The 23,857-nt window shown below is 36.5% G+C and overlaps 1 protein-coding gene across 5 annotated transcripts in view; it reads left to right on the top strand.

The window, feature by feature from the left end:
* Positions 1-23,562, top strand: part of IGSF11 (immunoglobulin superfamily member 11) — a 126,500-nt gene extending 102,938 nt beyond the window's left edge. Inside the window, exons 2-7 of one of the 5 annotated variants that reach the window (XM_074404328.1) lie at positions 55-218; positions 1,648-1,855; positions 4,145-4,300; positions 18,458-18,580; positions 19,457-19,523; positions 21,237-23,562. In XM_074404328.1, the coding sequence (XP_074260429.1) occupies positions 55-218; positions 1,648-1,855; positions 4,145-4,300; positions 18,458-18,580; positions 19,457-19,523; positions 21,237-21,675 (1,157 nt within the window). In that variant the 3' untranslated portion in view covers positions 21,676-23,562. Of the gene's footprint in view, positions 1-54; positions 219-1,647; positions 1,856-4,144; positions 4,301-18,457; positions 18,581-19,372; positions 19,524-21,236 lie in introns of all 5 variants that reach the window. The other 4 variants (XM_074404327.1, XM_010345959.3, XM_074404329.1 and 1 more) reach the window with 4 other exon arrangements.
* Positions 23,563-23,857: the final 295 nt, after the last annotated feature.

Below are 23,857 nucleotides of genomic sequence, written 5' to 3' on the forward strand. Positions count from 1 at the left end.
TTTGGACTGTGGGGAAAAGGTGAGCATATAACCTTCCTGTTCCTTCTTCTGTAGGTGTTGCAGCATCCCTGGAAGTGTCAGAGAGCCCTGGGAGTATCCAGGTGGCCCGGGGTCAGACAGCAGTCCTGCCCTGCACTTTCACTACCAGCGCTGCCCTCATTAACCTCAATGTCATTTGGATGGTCATTCCTCTCTCCAATGCCAACCAGCCTGAACAGGTACTTCTGTTCCATCCTGTGCTACCTCTAAAAGGTTAATCTTTTCAGAGGAGGTGGGTAGGGAAGCATCCTGAGTACATCTTTGGTTTCAAGAATAAGGTGGCATTTCCAATGTGCGTCTGCTCTTTTAAGGCCTACTCCTCTGCCTTGTCAGTCAACTATCAGAAGAGGCTATCCTCTTTTTAAAAAGGTAACAGATGTTAAGAGTATCCTTCTGAGAGTTTATGTAGGAACCTGGAATTTTATCAAAAACATTGCTAACAGGCAATTGTGGCCAGAAGGGACTGGCATCAACACAGATGGTTGAGAGCGTACTTTGAAAAGATAAGTGATAATAGTGTGGAAGTAATATTAGGTTGTACTACTTGGTTTCTTTAAAGTTAATTTAACTAGTATTTCAAAGTAAAACATGACTAGCCATGTTAGCCAGTGTAAATAGTCTCATATAAATTATTAATAGAATGTGTACATGAAAGAATGTACATGACAATGGAAGCTACTCCCCAGTAAGCTGTTTCTATTACAGGAAAAAGACCCATAATTTGTAGAACTCACTGCAGAAAATAATGCTCAGGAAATTAATGAATCGTGCCAATGGTTACACGTTTATTTACAATGATAATGGAGTTTTTTTTTTTTCTTGTTACTATATATCACTATCCTCTTCCTTCAGTAAGCTTATTATTACTTCAAAATATTTTATAAGCTAAATTTTCTGATATGAAATTCAATAGAAGCTTCCTTTTGTTTCTTTAAAGAATTTTTGTAGTTAGACGCAGTCTTCAAGATCATTCAATCTTATTATTTTAGGAGGCAAGGATGGAGCTAAAGAAGCAGAGAAAGAACTTGTCTAGAGTTACTAAACACATTACAGGTAGAGCTTGAATAGAACCTAGTCCTTCATTCACAGCCCAAAGGGCTGTTTGTTAAGTCATTCTGAGTCTTCCATGAAGACCTAACTTTGATAATGGAGGCTGACATAAGAATAGCAATCATGGATTTGTAACTCTTCTTCCCTTTTGTGACATTTACTTACGTTCAGTCTATACCTATAATCTATCATTGTGTGAACTAGTAAGCATGAGAATGGCAGTGCTAATATTTTTAAAATTTTATTTTGGAATCAATTTTTTGAAATGGTAAAAATATTTATGAACTAATAGTAGGGTGGGTAGCATCAAAGAAGTTTTCTATGTTTTGATGAGTTAGGTAAGGAAAAAATACTATTCTAATTTGGTATGTGAGAATTTAAAACTCCAAGATACCTGTGAACAAGTACAGTAAAAAAAATGTTGGTGATAATTCTTATATTAGAAATAAAATTTTCTAACATTTGGTGCAGTATTTGGTACTGTCCACCATATAGTTACTGTTTTGTGTCTAGGAGAGGATACAATGGCCAGTTTATTTATTTTGCTTTCTTTTGCAGGTCATCCTGTATCAGGGTGGACAGACGTTTGATGGTGCCCCCCGGTTCCATGGTAGGGTAGGATTTACAGGCACCATGCCAGCTACCAATGTCTCTATCTTCATTAATAACACTCAGTTATCAGATACAGGCACCTACCAGTGTCTGGTCAACAACCTTCCAGACAGAGGGGGCAGGAACATTGGGGTCACCGGTCTCACGGTGTTAGGTGAGTGACAGAAGAGTCCTGGGCAGTTGGGCTTTACTTATGAATCTCCTCTCAAGTGTACTTACTTCTGCCCTTCATTCTACACCCTCAGTCCTCTTATGTTCTTTTTCTGTCTTCTCTCAGTTCTACCTCTTCTCTGCTTCTCTGTGCTTTCTACAGATAGTCTACCCATTCCTTTCTGGTGGTCTCTAAAACTTACTTCTTTAATGACATTTTCTGAAGGTGAAGAAAGATGGTATCAAATACTATCAGAAGTGGTCTCTCACTTTTCTTAAGCTTCTACAGGACAGAACTTATTGTTGAGAGCAAATTTAATCAATAATTACTTGGGTACACAGCAGAAGTTTTAGCATGTGTGAGAATAATACTATTACTTCATATCTATGTAACACCAAGTGGGGTTACCACAGTTCTTGGCTTGCACCTGTTGTCCTGATGTAATTGTAGTAACACCTTTTCCTCCCACAAGTATCCTCATTTGAAGAATAAATCACAGTATCATCTTAATACTGAGACCAAATAGTTTTAGGGTTTTTTCCCACAGATTACGTAGAAAATAAACAGCAAAGTTTATATTAAAATTTAGCTCTTCTTACTCAAACCAGCACTCTTTCCATTACACCATGTTATTAGACTATCTCATGCTAAATTGTATCCATTATAAACATGTTTTATTTTTCAGTTCTTCTGTCTCTAATATGAAATACTGCTTTCTAAATGAATACTTGTGGTAGAGGTAGCTAAACTCAGTTCATCTGGGGAGATGGAAAAAGTACTTAGAGAAGATTGATGTTCTTGATTCTCCTCCATCCTGCTCAAGTCTCAGAACCTACTGTTGTAGTACTTGTCAGACTCCACCCCGCTTTCTTTTTCCTTCATTGTTGAGTTATTTAAGAATAGAGGTGTTGTGAATTCCTGTCATTTTCCCTCTTTAAGAATACACTATAGCCCCTAGTGCTTTTTTCTCCCAGCCTTCAAACAGAATGAGAAAAATGAGAAAACTAATGACCAAGTCGGGGATTTCTATTCTCAAAATCATATTCACTTAAAAGATTGTGTAGACCCTAAAATACTCTGAGTACGGAGTGTAGAGTTCTAATGGAATTAAATATTCTGATACTTATACCTGTAAGTTAGGTGACTTGCTTTCCATATTATCCAACCTTACTTCTTTTTTGTTTGTCCAGACTTCTCAGCGTGGTTTTTTTTTTTTTTTTTTTTTTTTTTTTTTTTAAAGAAGACAGAAGCCCTTAATTTATTTTATAATTAGCACTACTGCCAAAGAATTATTTTGGGTTTCTCTTCCTGGCATCACAGTGGCAATGACAAAGGCAACCGAAGATTGGTCTGCCCCACCACAGTAGTTAGGGTTCTCTAGGATTTTTGTTCTTTCTACCTATGCCCTTTTATTTTTCTCTCTTCCTCTACCCACTCTTTTTTATATGATTCCTCTGTATACTTTGCGTTCATTTTTTTCATTCATTCATTTTGGAAAGGGTGAACATATTTACTGAAAAGTCATTAGCATTACAAATAAATCATAAATTGGATGTAAACACTACTGTCTGCATTCCCCAAGCTATGGGCTTAGTTTATGTTTTTTTTTCTTTCTTGTTACTGTAACACCTTCTTCCTTTAGTGTTCTTTTTGGTAATTTTTGTTCCATATTTTTTGTGTCCTGTCTTAATGATCATGAAATGTCCACTGCATTATCATCAACTTTGCTTTTACTTGAACCTTAGTTTAACTTTCCCCAGCATAAAGCAGAATTTGGTGTAAAGTGGGTCTGTCCAGTTTTTGTTTGGAAAGGAACACAGGACCTTGTTAAGGTGGTCTTAGCTGGAGAATAGTTGGCAGGGTAAGGGTTACTTTTCTCTTACCCTGCCAACTCTAAATGTGGCTTTTCCCTTGCCCTGCCAAATCTCTAAAGGTAGCCTCTTTCAGCAATGTTTTTAAAAGCAACATGATGACACAATGGATCTTAAGAATTCTTCTTTAGGTGAAGCAGAGTGAAAGGAAGATCTTAAGATACCTTGAAAATACAGTCAAAGGGTGAAGGTCCTTTGTACATATTTCCCCCCTGCTTACCCAAGTTGCAGGCCTGCACCTGTGCCTGAGCCTCGTGAATGGGTACATGACTCCTCTGGTTTCAGGCATGAGGCTGTCTGTCTCCTATGTTCCCAAAACAATGTAATCTAAGGGTCCAGTGTACTGAATGTTGATGTCTCCTCCATCATCACTTGGCTCACAGTAAAATGTGTACTTTATTGCTTACTCTTCCTATTATAGTTCCCCCTTCTGCCCCACACTGCCAAATCCAAGGATCCCAGGATATTGGCAGCGATGTCATCCTGCTCTGTAGCTCCGAGGAAGGCATTCCTCGACCAACTTACCTTTGGGAGAAGTTAGACAATACCCTCAAACTACCTCCAACAGCCACTCAGGGTATGTACAGTGCTGCTTTACCCATTTTATTAGTTATCATGGACAATTCTGATTCTAAGATTCAAAGAGTAATTAACTTTAATAGGTTTGAAAAATAACACCCTATAACTGCTGAAAAGCTTTCTGGATCATTTTGTGTTTTCAGCTTTAAAGTGAATAAAAAATGTACTCTCTCTTCTCTTTGTTGCCTTTATGAAATGTATTTCATCCAGTGGTAACTATACATGGAAACTCTGGTCCCAGTCACGTGAAGATTTAAAGCATCTAAATGATAACTTCTTTGCATTAACTGTAAGATAATTCCTTAAGTTTGTGTCTAAGAATACACTTCCTGCTTGAGGTAGAGCTGCCTGTTTTACTAGGAGAAACATGAGCATAGTGTCAAGAGGTTGATCCTCCTGTTTTCAGTCTCAAATCTGGTTAGATAAGGAAGATAGGAAAGAGTAAAGGAAAAGGCCTCAGGTCACAGCAGATCCAGGAATTGGTCAGCCTAGACAGGTAATAATGGAAGAAGCCTGTGTATCATGGATGATTTCTACATGTAAACCCAGCTCTTTAAATTTAATTTAAAAGAGGACATCCTTAAAAAAAATGAAGAGATTTTGTCAGATAAAATGAGGAGAAGATATAGAATCATATAAAATACTCTGGTTCAAGAAAATAAAATTTAGCAGCTTTAGGTATTGTATCATCTATAATACAGAAAATGTTTCTTGTAGTATTCTCAGAGTAGATTTACAAATCTGAAATTTAAACATAAAGTGTTAGCAGTTAATGCAGAGGCCCCAAACCACCTTAATTATGCTTGATAAATCTGAATTATATTGTTGGTCCACATCTGTCATGGAAAAGGAAAGTCCTAAGTTGTAGTAAAATTATTCATAATAACGAGCCAGTGCCACAAGCCTCTAAAGAGCCTATACATTTCCACTAATAATCCTAACTAATATTGATGGACTTTCCCATCATCTTTTAATTAACCTAGCCTCAAATTCATCATTATGAAAAAAACTTCTTTTCAACATAATAACTTTTTATTACTGAAAGAATGATTGCTGCAGTACTGTTGTTTATTGCTAAATGTTTCAGACACACAGTTGGCTAAATCGCTGCTTTTGTGGACTGATTTGTCTATCTCACCATTGTAAATGGCATGATTGAAATAGCTCTTGTCTTGACGTATTGAAAATGGTATTCAGATTTTTGACTTTTTTTTTTTTTAATAAAGGGGCTAACAATAACTTTAAGGTCCTCTGTGGCAGCATTTTGTTTTTTTATTTATAATATCTCTGTGGAATATTGGATGGAATTTGGAATTTTAAATGAAGAGTTGACAGTGGTAGTTGAGAAATAGCTATAGAAAGAGCCTTCCATAACCTCTTTATTTCTGGATAAGTGTATTTCAGTCACATTTCTTGATACCATATCCTCTTTTCAACTTGAATATTCTGCAACTTTAGGTATAAAAGTGAACTTGAATGACAAGGATGAAAACTTTGTCTTTTATAATTTAAACTCTGGATTGATTATCATAATTACTTTGGATAACCATATCTATCATAATCATGTACATTAAATGGTAATATTTTTATTTCAAATTTATCTCTTGATATCCATATTAATAAAGTAGATCTCAAAATAGAATATTACCCCAAAATAACTTAGATTTTTTTCCAGAGAGTTTACTTTACTGATTATGTTTACAATTGCTTAATATAAACTCATGATGCATTCTCTGAAAAAAGAATATTTGACAGCAGGAAAGTGCACCCCAGAAGTCTGGTTGGTGACAAGGGAATAATATTTTGAGATTAGAATTTCTTTTATATATAGGGACTAGCTTGAGGGAACTCCCTCTGGCCAAATATGGGACAATTTGAACATTAAAATAAATATATAGTCCATAGAATAAAATATGAATCACCAAATCCCTACAGGTAAACATAAATAAATGGAGTCAAAGAGCAAGCATTTTTTCCCCCACAGTCTGATGCCATAGTGTGTATACAAGGAATAATGGAGTTAGAAAATTGTCATTGAGTGAAAACAGTGAACAAAAGTTTGATGGGAAACAGGCTATTAAATTACAGAGTATGTCCCCACAAATTGCTTATTAATGACAAAAAAGTAACTATAAGGGAGAGACCTGTTGGATACTCTTTTAACCAAGTGATCAAAGTAAACTTCACCAATATTGTGACAAACTGATATCACATACCTCCTAATATATGTACTGAGAAGGACACATCATTTCTGTGTTATTACTGTCAAAAACACATAACCTAAATCTTATGAGGAAACCACAAACAAATGTGAAGGCCAAACTGTCCATAATGAGAAAGACTAAGGATTTAACTCATTTATGCCTGAGGTTGTAATTTTTTGATTTTTTTTGCGATCAGACCTTGGCAATGACCTTGAGCAGTAGGATATAAATTACTCCCACATGCTTAGCATTCCAGTAATGGAACACTGAGCATAAATGGGTTAAAATGACTAGATGTAATGAAGAATATTGGCTTACCATCTGAATAGGTAAACAAGTAGCTATAAAAGACATTGTGGAGATAACTGATGAAGCTGAATGTAAACTATAGATTAGTGAATGCTATTAGATCAGAGTTAAATTTCTCGACTTTGATGCATGTACTGTGATGATATAAAACCTGTCTTTGTTTTTAGGAAGTATTCACTAAAGTACTTAGTGGTAAAAAGGCATGATGTCCTCAACCTTATAAAAGAGACCCAGTGCACTAGCTAGTCCCTTTCACCAAGTGAGGACTGTGAAGCAGATTCACTCTGACTGGTTACTTGCCCGAGTTTCATGAGACAGAACATTCATATACAAAATGAGTTTCATGAAGTGAATTTATTACTTAATAGGCAGCAAAGGACAACAGAAGCCTAGCATTCATTGAAAACCAGTTCCACAAGGCTCAGAAATGCTGCCTGGAGCAGATAGAGTCTTGTCTGCACATGCCCTCTTGTGTATCAGCTGAGAGAACCCAGAAAGCAGCTCACCCTGAGTTTTAAACCCAGGTGTCACTGCACTAAAGTGTTGAAGGACATCCTGTTTTTAGGAGGGTCTGGAGCAGAACCTGAGGTGTTCCAGTCAGTTCCTCCATAACTCAGGATATTGTTTTCCTAGCATGTTCTATAGATATTCTTGAGAACAGTGAGCAAGAAAATGGGAAGAACTGAGTTGATTCCAGACCACCCAAAGAACTGTCTTGTAAGGGCAGAGCAAGAAGACATTATCATCTAGACACCAGGAAATGGGCTCTTAACAGACACTAAATCCACAGGGGCCTTAATTTTGGACTTCCCAGCCTCCAGAACTATGAGAAATAAATTCTGTTGCTTATAAAGTACCCAGTCCATGGTGTTTTGTTATTAGCAGCCTAAACAAACTAAGACAATGAGGAGTCTAAAGTAGTTGAACTTGTAGAAGCAGAAAATAAAATGGTGGTTTCCAAGGGCTGGGAAGTGGGAGACATGGGGAGATGTGGGTTAAAGGGTACAAAGTTTCAGTTATTCAGGATGAATAAATTCTGGAAATCTAATGTACAGCATAATGGCTATATTTAGCATTACTGTATAGTATACTAGAAATTTGCTGAGAGTAGATCTTAATGGTTCTCAACCACACACACGTAAGTAGTTATGTAGTGTGATTGACATATTAGCTTGGTTGTGGTAAACTTTTTACAGTATATATGTATATCAAAATATCATACCACATACCATAAATATACACAATTTTTGTTAGTCATTTGTGCTTCAGTAAAGTTGGGGAAAAAGAAGGAATTGTATAATGCACAAGGAAAGCCCTCCTAACAAAGAATTATCTGGGCCCAAGTTTCAATAAATCAATTACATTTAACATTTTCTATTGTTAAAACATCCCTGCATTTATGGAATAAAGTTTCCTTGATTGAGGTTTAAAAACACAAATTGTTCCATGGGGTTTGCTACTATTTTAAGAAAATATTTGTATCAATGATCCCAAGTGAGAATGGCCTATAGGTTTTTTTTTCTGTCTTCTATTGTCCTAGTTCAATTTTAGTATCATATAATACCAAATAATCTTATAAAATGAGTTTTGTAGCTTTTCTTTTTTCTATTCTTTGAAATAGTATGAATAAGTTGGGCATCACGATGATTCTATAGAATTTGCCTATGAAAGTTTGCCTAGCTCTTATGTTTTGTTGGTAGATTTTTGACTACTGATTTAGTTTCTCTAATGGTACAGATTTTCCGTATCTTCCATATTTTTCCGGAAAAGTCTTTTTTGTCCAAGTTATACATATCATCATCAAGATGTTCATAGAATTCTCTGTGCAGAAGCAGAATAATGTATTTAAGAGTGTAAGTTCTGGAATCGGTGGACATAGTTTTGAACCTTGAATCCACTGGGTATGTGACCTAGTGTCTTAGTTTTCTTATTTGTAACATGGAGATAATTATCATAACTAACTTATGGTTGGACAAAGGTTAAATGAATAAGCATGGAAGATGTGCAGAATGGCAGCTGGCATGTGTAAGCCCCTACTAAATATTAATATTTAAATTATCATCATTATTATTCTCTTACGAAGTTTTAAACTCTGTATTTAGTCCCCTTTTCATTCCTAATACTGTTTATATGTGACTTTCCTCTATTTTTAAAATCTATCTTGCTAAACCCAGATTTCGATTTTATCTAACCTCTTGTAACTTGCATAAATTTCTGTACTTCATTCATTCATTCATTCAACAGATGTTTGTTAAGCACCTATCAGGTGCTGGAAACCGTTCTAGGTGCTGAAGTTACATTGGTGAACAGAATAGATATTCTTCTCTTTGTAGAGCTTACATTCTAATGGGTGGAGATGAAATATAATCAGTAAATTGCAGAATTTGTGATAAGGTGCAACGTTCTGTGGGGAAAGATTACATCACAGTAAAATAGATTAGGGGACGAGGAACAACAATTTTGAGTAAGGTGCTTAGCTAAGCCTCATTATATTCTAGCAAATATTTAAAGATAATGAAGGAATGAGCCATGTGGATATGGGGACTGGAGAGCATTCTAGCCAGAGGGAATGGACATATGAAGGCTTTGAGGTGGACATGTGCCCATGTATTTGATGAATATCAAAGGGGCCAGTGTATTTGTAGTGGAGCCAGCAAGATGGAGAATTTAAGAGCCATTATGTTCAGTTGCAGGTGTTAGAGTATGTATTTGTACATGCATTGCATATAAAGTGTGGTAATTGTGTTATTCAGTATACTATATCTTGAGCAATATTTTACATGCATTGGCTCTGATTTTATGAGAAATTTGTGTTTAAAAATCATACTGTAAGACTGTGGATTTGTCAATTTGTTCTTAAAGTTATGCTAGTTTTTCTTTATTTATTTTTAGCCCGGGTCATTAGGTGCTTACAGATTTGTTATACCTCATTGTTTCTCTATGTTTAAAAAGCTACAGTGGCTTTCTTTGGCTAATTCTTGTTGGCACATTTCTATTCTTTGGTTCATTGGCTTTCAGTTTTCCATGCCTTGTGTTTTGGTGTATTACTTATAGACAACATATATCTGGATTTCGTTTGGTTTTCAATCCATAATCTGAGAGCTTCTGTCCTTTGAGTTCATTTATATTAATGATTATGGGTATAGTTCAATTTCTAGCATTTTATTTGAGGTTTTCTATTTATCAAGGTTTTTTCTTTATGTCCCCTCTTCCCATCGTTCCTACTGATTATTCAAATATTCTTTATAATAATATTTTTTCTCCTCTACTTTTGAAGTTATAAGTGTATTTCTCTTAGTGCTATTCTTGAAATTATTAAATGTATACTTGATTTAATGTAGTCCAGAAGTAAAAAAACTCTACCGTCTATCCAAATAATAGGACCATAGAAAGCTTTATTTCTTCCATTTCCCCTAATCTGTGTGAATATTTCATCTCATTAGTTCTCTCTCTTTTCTCCTATTAGCCATTTTTTGGATATTTTTATTCTATCCATCATGACTCTCAACTTCTCTCTCATATGTTTAAGTTCTGTACTTTTATTGTCTGTGTTTTAGTTCTTTTCTTGGCTTTAGTGTATTCCACCTTATTTTTAACTTTTCTCCTCATTAATCATCCTGATTTTTGTCATTGTTTATGGACATTTCAGTTTTATTTAGATTTACCCCGAAGTCTGCCAGTTTTTTTGCTCAGCATTGCTTCTTTCATCACAGTCAGTTTTTCTCTCTTCCATTTTCTTATATTGAAGTACACCCACCATTCAGTAGGTATTACATTGATGATCTATGAGTGTTAAGTTGTTCTTGGGTTCGTTTTTCTGAAAATATATTTTTCCCTACACTCTTGAATGCAGTTTAGTTAGTATAGAATGCTAGATTATTAGTTATCATTCCTCAAGAATTTGAAAATGTTCCATTTTATTCCAGCCTTTCTTGTTTCTATTGAGAAATCTGCCGGTAATCTGTAGGCATTTGCATTTTCCTTATTTTGCTTTTTGCATTTTTTTTTGTACTTGGTGTTCTATAGATCCCAGAATATAGTTTAGGTATGTGTTAATTTTTATTAATTCTGCTATGGGCTTGTGGTGCTTCTTAAATTGAGAGATTGTGTTTTTTGTCGCTTTTGGAAAATTCTCTGTCCTTATATTTTTGAATATAGCCTTTTCTCTTTTTTCTTTATCATTTCCTGTTTGCTCTTGGTTTACTCTTTTAATTCTGTATGCCATGTTTTTTTAACCCTTTGCTTATCAGTAAATTTCTTTACCTTTCTGTGTGGCATTCTGTTTTTTGTTTTTGTTTTTGTTTTTAAAATTTTTCCAGATCACCAGTTCTTTCTTCTGCTCTGAAGGCTGTTCAGCCTATCCCTGAATTTTAAAATTTATTTTCTTATTTTCTTTCCTCTTTTTTTTTTTTTAAGAGATGGAGTCTCATTCTGTCATCCAGGCTGCAGTGCAGTGGCACCGTCACAGCTCACTGTACCTTCAAACTCTTGGCCTTAAGCAATCCTCCTACCCCAGCCTCCTGAGTAGCTGGGATTACAGGTGTGAATCACAGCACCTGGCTGTTTCTGTGTTGCTTTTGGGTCTTTTATTATGGTGACTATTCTGTATTAATAATTTTAAGCATACCAATTTTATAGTCACCTTCACATAACTTTGTGCTCTTTGTATGCTAATCTTCCTGTTCGTTGTGTAGTTAACTTTTCTTCATGATGACATCCCTTTCCTGTTGTCCTCATGTAAACTTTTCACCTGGATGGTTCTTCTGTAGTTTCTCTAAAACCGTGAGTTATATTTTCTGTTTGTTTCTGCCAACATCTCTAGAGGTTTTGGGAAGATGAAGGGATGAGCAAAACAAGAAAGGGATGATTGTCAATGCAGTGAGGGTGGTCAGGCGGCTGGGCCCTGTGATGTTGAGTGAGATGATTGGAGATGTGAGACACCATGGGGTTTGTTCTGCAGCAATTGAAAATTCGGGGCTGGAGCTAGCTCACAGGAACTGCGTATCAAGCCGTAGACTGGGATTCCTTTCTGAAGTGACACCCACTCTCCAAGCCTGCAGTTTCTTGGCAACCAAGGATGGAGATTAGCACAGTTGTTTCTCACGATAGTTCGGTAAAACTTGAACTCAGCAAGGAAAGCTGAGGGATAATTAGGGGAAAAACAACTCCTTTCTGACTTCAAGGGGAGAATAACCTTCACACTTTAAAGATACACAGAGAACTTTAAAATGTGTTTTTTAAAATTATGTGTAAATAATGGCAATCAATTTTCCATCCATTCTTTATCTTGGTAAATATAAAGTGTGGTGTATTTATTTTTATTATTAATGGTTCACATTTTCTGAATCCAGATTGTACATTTTTCTTTCATGGTTTATAAGAAATCCTCTGTTTTCCTCATCCTTTCATAATTTAATACAGTGAAGAGAGATCATTAACTCTCCTGCTTGCCTGAGAACTCTGTGTATATCTTTAGAGATCATAGCTGTAGCAGGAGAGTATCTTAAATATTACCATGGTCCCACTCTCATGTTAAAGGGAGAAGACCGAGGTTCCAAGAAGAGACTAGGTTTGCCCAGAACCGATAAGAAGGACTACAGTTCTTCTGGCGTGCTTGTAACACTCAGGAATCTTGATACTCTCTCTCTCCCCCGCCCTGCCCCCCGTCTCCATTCTCTCTTTCCTCTTCTCTCTCCTCTCTCATTTTTCAGAGACAAAGTGTTGCTCTGTTACCCAGGCTGGAGTGCAGTGGCGTGATGACAGCTTACCATAACCTCACACTCCTGGGCTCAAGTTATCTTCCTGCCTTAGTGTGCTGAGTAGCTAGGACTACAGGCAGATGCCAGCATGCCTAACAAATTTTGTATACATACAGTAGAAATGCGGCCTTGCTATGTTGACCAAGCTGGTCTCAAATGCCTTGGCCTCCCAAAGTGCTGGGATTATAGGTGTGAGCCACCAGATACAGCCTGATTCTGTCTCTTGAACTGACAGTGCTATTTCCCTTCCCAGTAAGAGTGCTCCCATAAATTTTTTTCATGGGGAGCAGAAAAATTTTCACCCACTAAAGGTGCTGAATAAATGAGTGCTGATTTCTGCTTCATCAAGATGTTATTCTAACTGAAGATGAGTTTTTTCCCTTATTTTTGCCTTTTGACATAAAGAAACAAATCCTATATAATGTTCGTATTTTCTCTGTTTTAAAAGATTGAATGCCAACAATTGTAACTATATTAATTTGTTTATTCATTTATTTTTAAATGTGTATATATGCAAATATGCACTTTATTCTGTGCAACTGCTTTAGAGCAGACTGTTGGGAAAGGTGGAGAAATACAAAGAGACGTGTCTCTGTCCTAGAGCTCAGTTTTAAAGAGACAGTCATAGTACTACACGTTTAATGCTACAAAAATGTATGCAGTGCCATAAAATTTAAATTATAGAAATATTACTTCTCCCTGAGGAGTCCAGGAAGAACATTATAGGGAAAAGGGTTCCTAAGCAGGAAAGGGATCTTAAATGATGGACAGAAGTTTCACTGGGTAAAAGTGGGTATTACAGGGAACCATGCTCTCAAAATCTTGCAAGTGTGAAAGTTTGACATTTTTAAGTGAGAAGATCTGTGAAGCTGACATAAAGGTTCATGGAGGTTTCTCCAGAGAGGAGCTCGAAAAGGTGAAGTCCAGATCGTGAAAGGCTTTATGTAATATGCAAGGAATTTGGATGTTATCTCTATCTATAGAGATGCACTGACATTTATAAAGAAGAGAATATCACTAGATGTGCATTTTAAAAACTGTGTCAGTAAACACGCTGAAAGATTGGCAGCTAGTCATGAATGGAAGGCTTTGATAATAGCCCCACCAAGAAATGAAGAGGACCTCAACTAAGTCCCTAGTGACAGGGATGGAGAAAGTACAGTGGGGAAGGGTAAGACTTGAGAGAGATTGAAGAAAAAATTACAATATATTGAGCTTGATTAGATGTTTGAACTCAGAAGAGTCAGAGTTAACTCAGATTCCTGTTGTGGGCCACTGAAGCAACAGTAACCATCTTAACTCAGAAGAGGAATTTGTAGAGGTTTGCTCGAGGAAGGGCAGTGAGTTAGGGGTCTCCTGGGACCTCTAGATGGGGTTTGGAATAATGATAATGGTAACATTTCTTGAGCACCATGTGCCATTTGTTGAGAATTAGGGAGCTACAGTCAACATAGAGAGATACTGATTCAGAATAATCTATTAATGTCCAGTTAAAAGTAAAAGCAGTATCAACAGAAGTGGGTAGGAGAGAAGCAGTCAAAATCTAATTGGTCTTGCTTGTAGCTTTTGCCATGTGATGAGTATGTGTAGCCCCACCAAGTCTTGTATGTCTTAGAGTGTTGCTAATGGTGAATCATTCTTGCAAGAAAATACTAATGTATTTGTACACACTACATTATTCAAATATTGCTGAGTAATGTTCATTGGTATTTTCGCACATTTGAATATTTGCTGTAGCCTTCAGCTCTTTGTGAATACTTGAATGGCAGAAATGCAAATAGAAGAGGATGAGAATGTTGCTCTGAAATATACTAACGTGAGATCAGAAATGAATTTAAAATCTGATTTGGCAAACACAATATCTATTTCAATGGCAAAACCAAAATCAGGGCAAACAGACAAAATATTTTTATCACTGACCAAAAAAACTGATCTGCTGTGAAGCAGTATGTATCCTAACATCCATCGAGAAGGTGCCCTTGGACATTCTATTAATGGGAACTGGTTCTTTCCCTGTCCCACCTCCGTCTCTGTCTTAATTCAGCCAGTATCAACACACAATGAAATAAAATGTTCTGTGTCCAATGTTGTATTTTAAATTTAAGAGTAATAGAGTTTAAAATTAAGTAGCTATGATATTATCTTTAAGTTTTTTCACAGATTTTAATTTGTCATTTATTTTGTATTAATTTTCCCTTTATTAACCATTTTAAAAAAATTAACAAATATCTTTTTCAGGTTAGGATAATTTTTACATATTATTGAAATATATAATTTTCATGTCATATATTCATTCAAATAACAATAAAGTATATATCCACTGTTATATAGTCTACAGAATACTTCTAAAACTTTTATGTATGTTCAGTTTATTATAGTCACTCATTTAAAATATATACATGCTATGAAATATATAATTTATGACTTAAGAATTCTTATCTGTCACTCTTCAAATCCCGAAGATCAATATCTATTGGGAATTAATATCTATTGGGAGACACTAGACATTTTTCATATATCTTGACTGAATATTTTTTATTATTCAGAAACATATATCAGTTCCCCTAGAAGTACCAGGAAGGAATTCCCGCATGGAAACATTCCCAGGTACTATAGTAACCTCTCATTTAGTCCTCTCAGTAACCTACCATATGTAGGCACTTTGGTAGCTCCATATTACAGATGAGGAAATCAAAATGTATGAAGGAAAACAGTTAACATACTCAAGACCATGACTAGTAGGAGGTAGAATAGATTCAAACTTAGCCTGTCTAATTGGAAAACATGCTTTTAGCATCACCTACTAGGCACCCAGAGGCGGCATTCTGGAACTAAGGAGAAAGGATGGAACTGGAAATGTGTACACTGACATTTGGGTTTCTGTAATTCAGAAGGGCCTTCTATGCCAGTTATGTAGCTGCTGAACCAGGTGCATAGTTGCTGTGAACTGAAACAGTGGGGTGTGATGCCCTTTGAGCTTCCCAAATTTTGTGGTTTCATGCCATTGAACTTTCCCTACTCTTTAAAAGCAGTTCAAAAGAATATTTATTCTCTTAACTATATTTCAGAAAACTACTTTCCTGCCCGGGCAGCCCAAGTGAAATGACAGATTGAGGAATTAGCCGGTTAGTTTCAGAAAGGGCTGTGTGTTTTGTGGCTGCAAACAGTCTGCTGTTAGCTGAAGTTGCTCCCATCTTCATTTTGCCTTGTCTACATAAACAGGGCTATTTTGTTCTGGTTAATCTTCTCTTATCAATGTACCTGTCTCATTCCCTGATTATATTCCAAGTTAACTCTACCATAGTATATCAACCTCATTTCATAATATTTTCTTACAGAAGCATGCTCATGATGTTGGCATCTGTAGAGACAAAAGGAAGAACAACGACTTCACTTTTAAAAATAACATTTTAAAGCAAGAATCTTCAGAATTTACCTCTTTCTACATGGCAGAATGTTGTGTAGAGGAGCTGTTTATAATTTCCCAGATTGTCTCTGGAAATGTCAACAAAATTACTGGTTTGGTGTGAGCTCATCAAATTTTTAGAATTCCGGAACTTAGGGGGAAAACACCCCACCACTACCAACAAAAACCCCAGGAACACAAACCGTATGGTTGATTTGCAGGAGATTATGATTTTCTTGCATTGATGATATTAGAACATGTGTTGAAGAGGGAGCTAGGCAGATGGCTTAGTTTATAAATACAGCATTGGAACATTTATTAGTCAGGAAATATTCTATAGCTGCACCCTGTAGAATAATATGGCTTTAAGCGCCGTGCTAGAGTGCCAAACATATGTATGGTGAGTATAAACTTTGGACTTGGACAAACCTCATTTTATAGATTGCTGCTACTTGTTTACTTTGTGATCTTGGACAAATGCATGGCTTCTCTGAGCTGTCTCACCTTTGTAAAGTAGGGAATATAGAATGTAAGCTTGTTATGAAGATTAAATGAAGCACATTTAATGCTCTTAGTACAGTGTATGAGGTACACAACAGACACTAAAGAGTAGACAACCCTTTTATTTGTTGATCACCTTTATTTATTAAGCACCTTTCTGTGTGCCTGATAGTTTCTGAGACAACAATTGTTTTCTCCTCCCCTGTAGCCTATTTGATTTCTCAGTCCTCATTAGATGTCTCTCCTGTCTGTTCCCCATCGCCCTCTGTCCTCTAGCCATGGCTGGCACTTACCCATTTATTGTAATTCTATGCATACTTGTCTCATTAGGGCAAGGGACTGGGCCTGTCTTGTTCATTATTGTATCACCATCCTTAGAAAACCAAGCACAAAGGAAGATGCTCAATACATATTTATTTATTAAATGAATGAATTAAATGCATGCACACATTGCTGACCCCTCCTCTCTGCTTCTGCCTTTTATCTTGATAGAGATGATGGTTGCCAGCAGAAAACAGTTAACTAAATCTTAGTTCCATCTAAAAATAAGTAACCCAGGGTGGGGATAGCTCCAGGTGTTGCCCCAGGCATACTTTTGGACTTTTGTGTCAGAATATTTTTTTACTTGTCCTATTAGGAGGCTTTTCTGTTTACTTCTAAATTTGCAGCTATTTTGAATGGTTGAGATGACTAAATGTATTATCTTTCCTGTATAAGGGAGGCAATGAAGCCTAGAGCTTAGAGGTAAGACAGCCCCTTCATCCAACTGAATTTCCTAACAGCCAGCTGTGTAATCTTATTACACATCTAAAGCTTCAGTCTCCTTGATTGTTCAATGAGATTAATAATAAAAATACCTCAGGGTTATTTGTAAACATTGAAATAATGCATACAAAAGCTAACCCAATGCTTGGCACATATTAGTAACCATAAACTTTTAAAAATTATTCCTGTAAATCATTTATATTTTATAGGAATAAATAATCAAACTATGCTAATATTGACGAATTACTAAAATGTGAACTATTGAATCATTTCTTGGCAATACCAGTGCAGTGGCCTTGAAAATGTATTGTTCATACTCCTGATGTGGAGAACGTAATTGACTGAAAGCCCTGCTGCTTCCCCTCTAGATCCACCACTACTTCACACCAAGGCCAAGCTTCACCTGGGCTCTTCCTCGCCAGTGATGAGCCACAGTAGGGCTACTAGTGCAGGCCTATTTCTGCAAAGCATGGGACTCCCTTAACAGGTGACTTTGGCTCAAGGACTTCCCATCTGCCTGGTGGACACTTCCATAAAAGTGTGTTGCAGCTTGAGACTCTTCTTACCCAATCTTCCTTGCTTCCCTCTCCTTTTGACAGTGAGTGGTGAGACCTACACCAAAGTCTGAGGCTCTCCCTGCCTTCTGCATCTTCCTCTCACATCTCGTTTACTGGTATTTCCTCCAGTAAACCTCATGCTTGTCTTGGTGCCTGTTTCTTGGAGGCTCTGAGCTAACACAAACAACTGTAAATAGATGTTGTTAGGGAGTAACAGTCTATACCTTAGAGTGCAGATTTGATATTTTCTTCATCAATCATGAAGTTAAAATTATTATAAGTTTAACATGATCTTGATGTTATTGCAGTTCCTCAGAACTAGAGTTTGATGTTACCTTAAATTCTCTAGGTTAAGTATTAGCCACCATTTCCTCAAGGAAGTCTACTAACACTTAGGACCTTACATGCTAACCTGCAGATTCAGTTTTAAGATTGTTCTTATTTAGGACAGCCCTCCAAAGTTACAGGTCTTTAAAGTGAGATAATGATTTTAGTCTTTAATGTGTATGAACCAATAATATCTCGCCCTACCCCCCCAAAAGAAATTTATTGATAGGTCTCAAGTATTCATCTGTTTTTATAGTATTCTGCTGATTTATTTGGTTTTGCTATTATTCCTGCCAAATCCTCACTCAGTTATTATTTTTGTGACAGACCAGGTCCAGGGAACAGTCACCATCCGGAACATCAGTGCCCTGTCTTCAGGTTTGTACCAGTGTGTGGCTTCTAATGCTATTGGAACCAGCACCTGTCTTCTGGATCTCCAGGTTATTTCACGTAAGCTTATGGAAATTCTGATATCAACTCTGGGTCTGAAACTCTAAGATCTTTGTTAAACCAGAAAATGAAGCGTTCTGCTGAATTGTCTTAAGGTTGTCTGAAGATTAAATAGAAATTCTTTTGGTTTTATTGAAAATAGTTTGTAAATATGTCAGCAATATGGTGCTTTCTAGCCTCAGTAATATGGTAATCTTTATGGCAAAGTATCTTTCTCCTTAGTATTGTTAGAATTGAACCAGTTTTTATTGTATAATGTTACAGACATTATAAAAACTATAATAATCTTATGGGTATAGCAAGACCTTCTTGTGTTTCTTTCTAATTTCTTTTATCTGCATGATTTTTGGGTGTCTAGGTTATAAATGGCAGTGTAGAAAACTTTTCTTTAGTAGAGAATTCTGGGATATTTGAATTCTGGTTGCAAAAGGAAGTTATCTGATTGGGTTGAGGTAGAAAGATATCCCCTAATTTTCAGCGTTCATTTAGGGTGGATCAGGCAAGTTAGATTGGTGCTATTTCCTAAAGTAGGTATTGTTCTCCTAAAATGTGTAAGCCATGTTATTGTTTATTCATTCAAAGTACGTTCAGAGCCTACTATATGTTAGTCCTAGCCACTAACAATATAGAAAGTTAATTGAGGCTTAACTTTATATAGATGAAAGATTTTAGACAGTTTGATACATTTTAAGCAGATTCTTTAGGAACCTTATGTGCTTATTACAGTTGCATGGGTATATGCTATTTCTTGATTTCTCTTTTCTTTAAATATCCCTTAAATATATTTTGCAGCCCAGCCCAGGAACATTGGACTAATAGCTGGAGCCATTGGCACTGGTGCAGTTATTATCATTTTTTGCATTGCACTAATTTTAGGGGCATTCTTTTACTGGAGAAGCAAAAATAAAGAGGAGGAGGAAGAAGAAATTCCCAATGAAATAAGGTTTGTGTGTTTGATTTTTTTTTATTGGTCCTGAATAGCCAATGTATATTTCTATTCATTTTTGGCAGTTAAGATATATCTGCTAATCATAAAACTTTGATGGGCACAATAATTAAAGTGGCTAAATGATACTTTCTTGTATGTCACTTTTCTTCATGGTACTATTCAACCTTCTTCACTGGATCGTGAAGGTGGGAAATGTCCAGCATGTGCCCAACTAGGAGGATACAAATGAAGAATTCCCCTTCTCTTCTGTATCTCCAGGGTAGGCAGGGTTAGGTGGCTGCCACAATGGGAAAGGTAAAACGTGTCTAAAACATGTGTTTACTATTGACATTTGTAATAGACATGAAGATAGAGCAGGAAGGAATACCACAAGAGCATACCAGTGCCTGTATACAGACAGGCCACAGCACTATGGCTCAGAAAGGCAGTTTGGCTCAGAAAGGTTAGTTCAGATAAGGATATGAACATTTAAAGAAAACAGTGCCAAAATGATCTTTAAAGAAAAGTGACTCCTGTCATATTGGGGAAATTTGAGGGTTCAGGCCCAGTCTCAGATTTTATCATGGCATATCCTTTTTGAAAAGGCTATAATGACTCTAGTCTCCTTAGTGAGACATACCACAGCCTTTCAGGGTCTGATCCTTGCGTGCTTATCTTCTGTCTTACCACTCTCAGCTCACTTTGTCTTCCAGTCTGTCCCGCATTTTCCCTTTGCTCAGGGCTTTGGCACAAGCCCCTGCCTTCTTTCTGGACCATGCCCCTCATTTGATCCATCTCTTTACTAAATTCCTTGATCTGATTCTAGATTAGGCCAGACAGCACCTCCTCACATACGTTGTCTTTAGCCCTTGCCTAACCGTTCAAACTTGTGAAATTCTTGCATTGATCACTACCCTCATTGACTATAGATTTCTTAGGTGTAGGGCTTGTTGTCTTTTTTACATGAAATGTATTTTAAAGTGTACTCAATAGATATTAAATAAATTGGCTAACATCTTAAATAAATGACTTCTTTTAGCCTCTTGTAATTCTTAAGAGTTTGGACCATATGCAGGGATAGAGTCTACCCCAGGATAAAATTACTGAAGAAAGCCTCCATCAGCATACGACAGTGATTTCTCAAACTCCAAAGGGCAATAAAATCAGGCCAACTCTAATTATTTCTTGAAGTTCTGCTACTTATAGTTTGATTTCCCAGCTATTTTATGGCACCTAGTGTGGTAGATTTCTTCTTGGACTAATTTCCTACTTATAGTAAATATATATATGTGAATAAAAATATGTTTACTATATATAAATATTTAAATATACATAAAGCAAGATATTATATATTTACTATAAATATATAAAAAGCAGGATTTGTTAAATATGTACTTACCATATGATATATATTTATGTGAATTTTATTTACATACATATATTTAGAAGTTGTATTGGAAGAGATACTATTCTCTGAGAGTTCTGAGATTTCCTTTTCTACTGTTGGGAGACTGAGAAGCTGAGGAGAGATTTTCTTGACTGTTGTCTCAAAGGGAATGGATGGCAAGCTGAGGCCATCCAGGGTTGCCCCATGCTTGCTTTCACAGGGGAGTAGTCTCTCCTGGATTTGTTTTTCAGATGTATAAGCCTTAACATGAAAAGAAAGATTCCAGGGTAGGAGATAACCTGAAGTAAATCCTAATGACAACTTTATTTTGTTCCTTTCAGAGAGGATGATCTTCCACCCAAGAGTTCTTCTGCCAAAGCATTTCACACTGAGATTTCCTCCTCGAACAACACACTAACCTCTTCCAATACCTACAACAGTCGATACTGGAGCAACAATCCAAAAGTTCATAGAAACGCAGAGTCATTCAACCACTTCAGTGACTTGGGCCATTCTTTCTCCCTCCACTCAGGCAATGCCAACATACCATCCATTTATGCTAATGGGAGCCATCTGGTGCCGGGTCAACACAAGACTCTGGTAGTGACAGCCAACAGAGGGTCATCACCTCAGGTGATGCCCAGGAGCAATGGTTCAGTCAGTAGAAAGCCTCGGTCTCCACACACTCATTCCTACACCATAAGCCACGCAACGCTGGAGCGAATTGGTGCAGTGCCGGTCATGGTACCTGCCCAGAGTCGGGCTGGGTCCCTGGTATAGGACATAAGGAATTGTTGTGTTCAGATATGAATAAACAGAATGCCCTCACACAAGGGGGAGGGTAGGGTGGGCGAGTGCTGGGAAAGAAATACTTTCTTATATTAGTAAAATGCACAAAGAAGAAGGCAATGCTGTTACTTGGCCACTAAGATGTGTAAGATGGACTGGAATGATCCATCATGAAGACTTGCTTCCCCACCAAAGATGTCCTAGAATTCTGTTTGAAAAGCTGGATCTCAAAGATGTGCCAAGCCAAGGAAAAAGATATAAGAACAGAATAGCACTTAAAATCCAAACTGCCGCCCAGATGGGCTTGTTCTTCATGCCTAACTTAATAATTTTTAAGAGGACTAAAGTGCCAGATGGAGTTTATTGAAATTATTTTAAAAGGTAGGTGTCTTTAAGAAAATAATGAGCAACCCTGTGATATGTTCAGTCTCTCCCAATTCCCTCGTTATGTAGAGGGCTTAATGGTATAAATGGTTAATATTGGTCCCAACAGGGCTGACTCTTCTATCATATAATCAAAACTTTTTACATGAACAAAATTCAGTACGAAATGGGGAAAACAAAGGAAACTTCTTTGAGAAGCCCCTTCATATTTATTTATTTAGCTATCTCTTCCTGAACCACGAATTTCATATTTGGAATATTGCGATATTGACAGATTCTTGCCTGTCTGTGTTATTCTAGGATCTGTTACAGGTCCATGGCAATTACTGTTTATTTTTTCCTGGAAAAATATTTTTTTATGAAAGATTTTTTTAAAAAATATTTGAGAGGCATTGGGTTAAGAAAGAAAAAACTGTTGTATAACACCTTGTTCAATGGTTGTATTTAGTGAGCCCATAGAGGTCCATCATACCATGAACGAGCTAGGTTGTGTGGGCAGGAAGGTAGGGCTAAGGGGTTGTGGCCTTGCTGAGCACCCTAACAGAGCAAAGTTGTTTGGATCTCCCTTGCTATTACAGTAGGTCAGTCTTAACGAGAGCAGCACTTGATGCCTTTTGTATTGGGATAGGTAACTTTCTCCTTATTTGACAAGTAAAAGTTAACTTGTCAGGGAGGGCAGAAGTTGTTTTGTTTTTGTTTTTTTCAAAATAGTTCTTTTTGCAAAAGAGATAACACTGAGACAAAAGGTATGTATATCTTCAGGTGTGCTCCTGGGAGTGTCTGCCCTCCATTTTTGTCAGCTCAGGGTTGCACTGTTGCCCAATAGCATTTTACACCACTGTAAAGAGACTCCTTTTGTGGTTACTACCTGGCTTGGCTGGACTTGTGGTTCACCAGATTAATTTACAAACTCCCCCACTTTATTTTGTGCTATGTAGATCTGGCCGTACTTGTATTGGTGACTGTCTTGCCTTAACCACACTTTAAGCAACCCACAAATGTCTTTCCAGATTTGTTTTCTAGATTATTTATGATATCCCATGTCTCAAGAAGAGTGTCTTTTCTTTCTGTATATGTTCTCTCACTTCCTCTTACTACCATGCTTTTTGTTCTCTTTTTCCTGCAAGTGTAGTCTTCACAGGGAGTGGCCTCCTGACGTTTTTTCTTTCAGTTATTTGAATGAATGGAAATGAACAGCTGCTACAGACACTGTTCTTCCAAGAAGGCTACACTCAGAACCTAACCATTGCCATTTCAATATTGATAAAAAGCTGAATTTACTGTAGCATTACTTATTATTTTTTCCATTTGATGGTTCTTACTTTGTAAAAATTTAAATAAATGAATGTCTATACTTTTTATAAAGAAAAGTGAAAATACTATGACACTGAAAAGGTGATGCTATCAGATGCTGTTTAGAAAGCATTTATCTTGCATTTCTTTATTCTTTCTAATTATCTAAAATTCAATAAAATTTTATTCATATAAAACAAATTGTCATTAATTGTCTATACTAATGAGTATGTCATTTTAAAGCTTAATGTTCTCCTTAATGTTACAAGCTTTTCTCCATCCTATTAAATAATATTTATAATCATTTTAATAGGCATATGGTATTCCAAAAATTACTTAACCTTTTTCTTACTATTAGAAATTTAGTCTGATTCCAGTTCTTATCCATATGACTGAAGATGTAGTGACCCTCTTTATAGATTGAGCTATTTTCCCATTTCCTAGACTGAAAGTTCATGAACACAGTCTCTATGCCTGCCTTTTTCACCACTGAATC

The sequence above is a fragment of the Saimiri boliviensis genome, chromosome 8 (genome assembly GCF_048565385.1).
Source record: "Saimiri boliviensis isolate mSaiBol1 chromosome 8, mSaiBol1.pri, whole genome shotgun sequence".
Taxonomy (NCBI): domain Eukaryota; kingdom Metazoa; phylum Chordata; class Mammalia; order Primates; family Cebidae; genus Saimiri; species Saimiri boliviensis.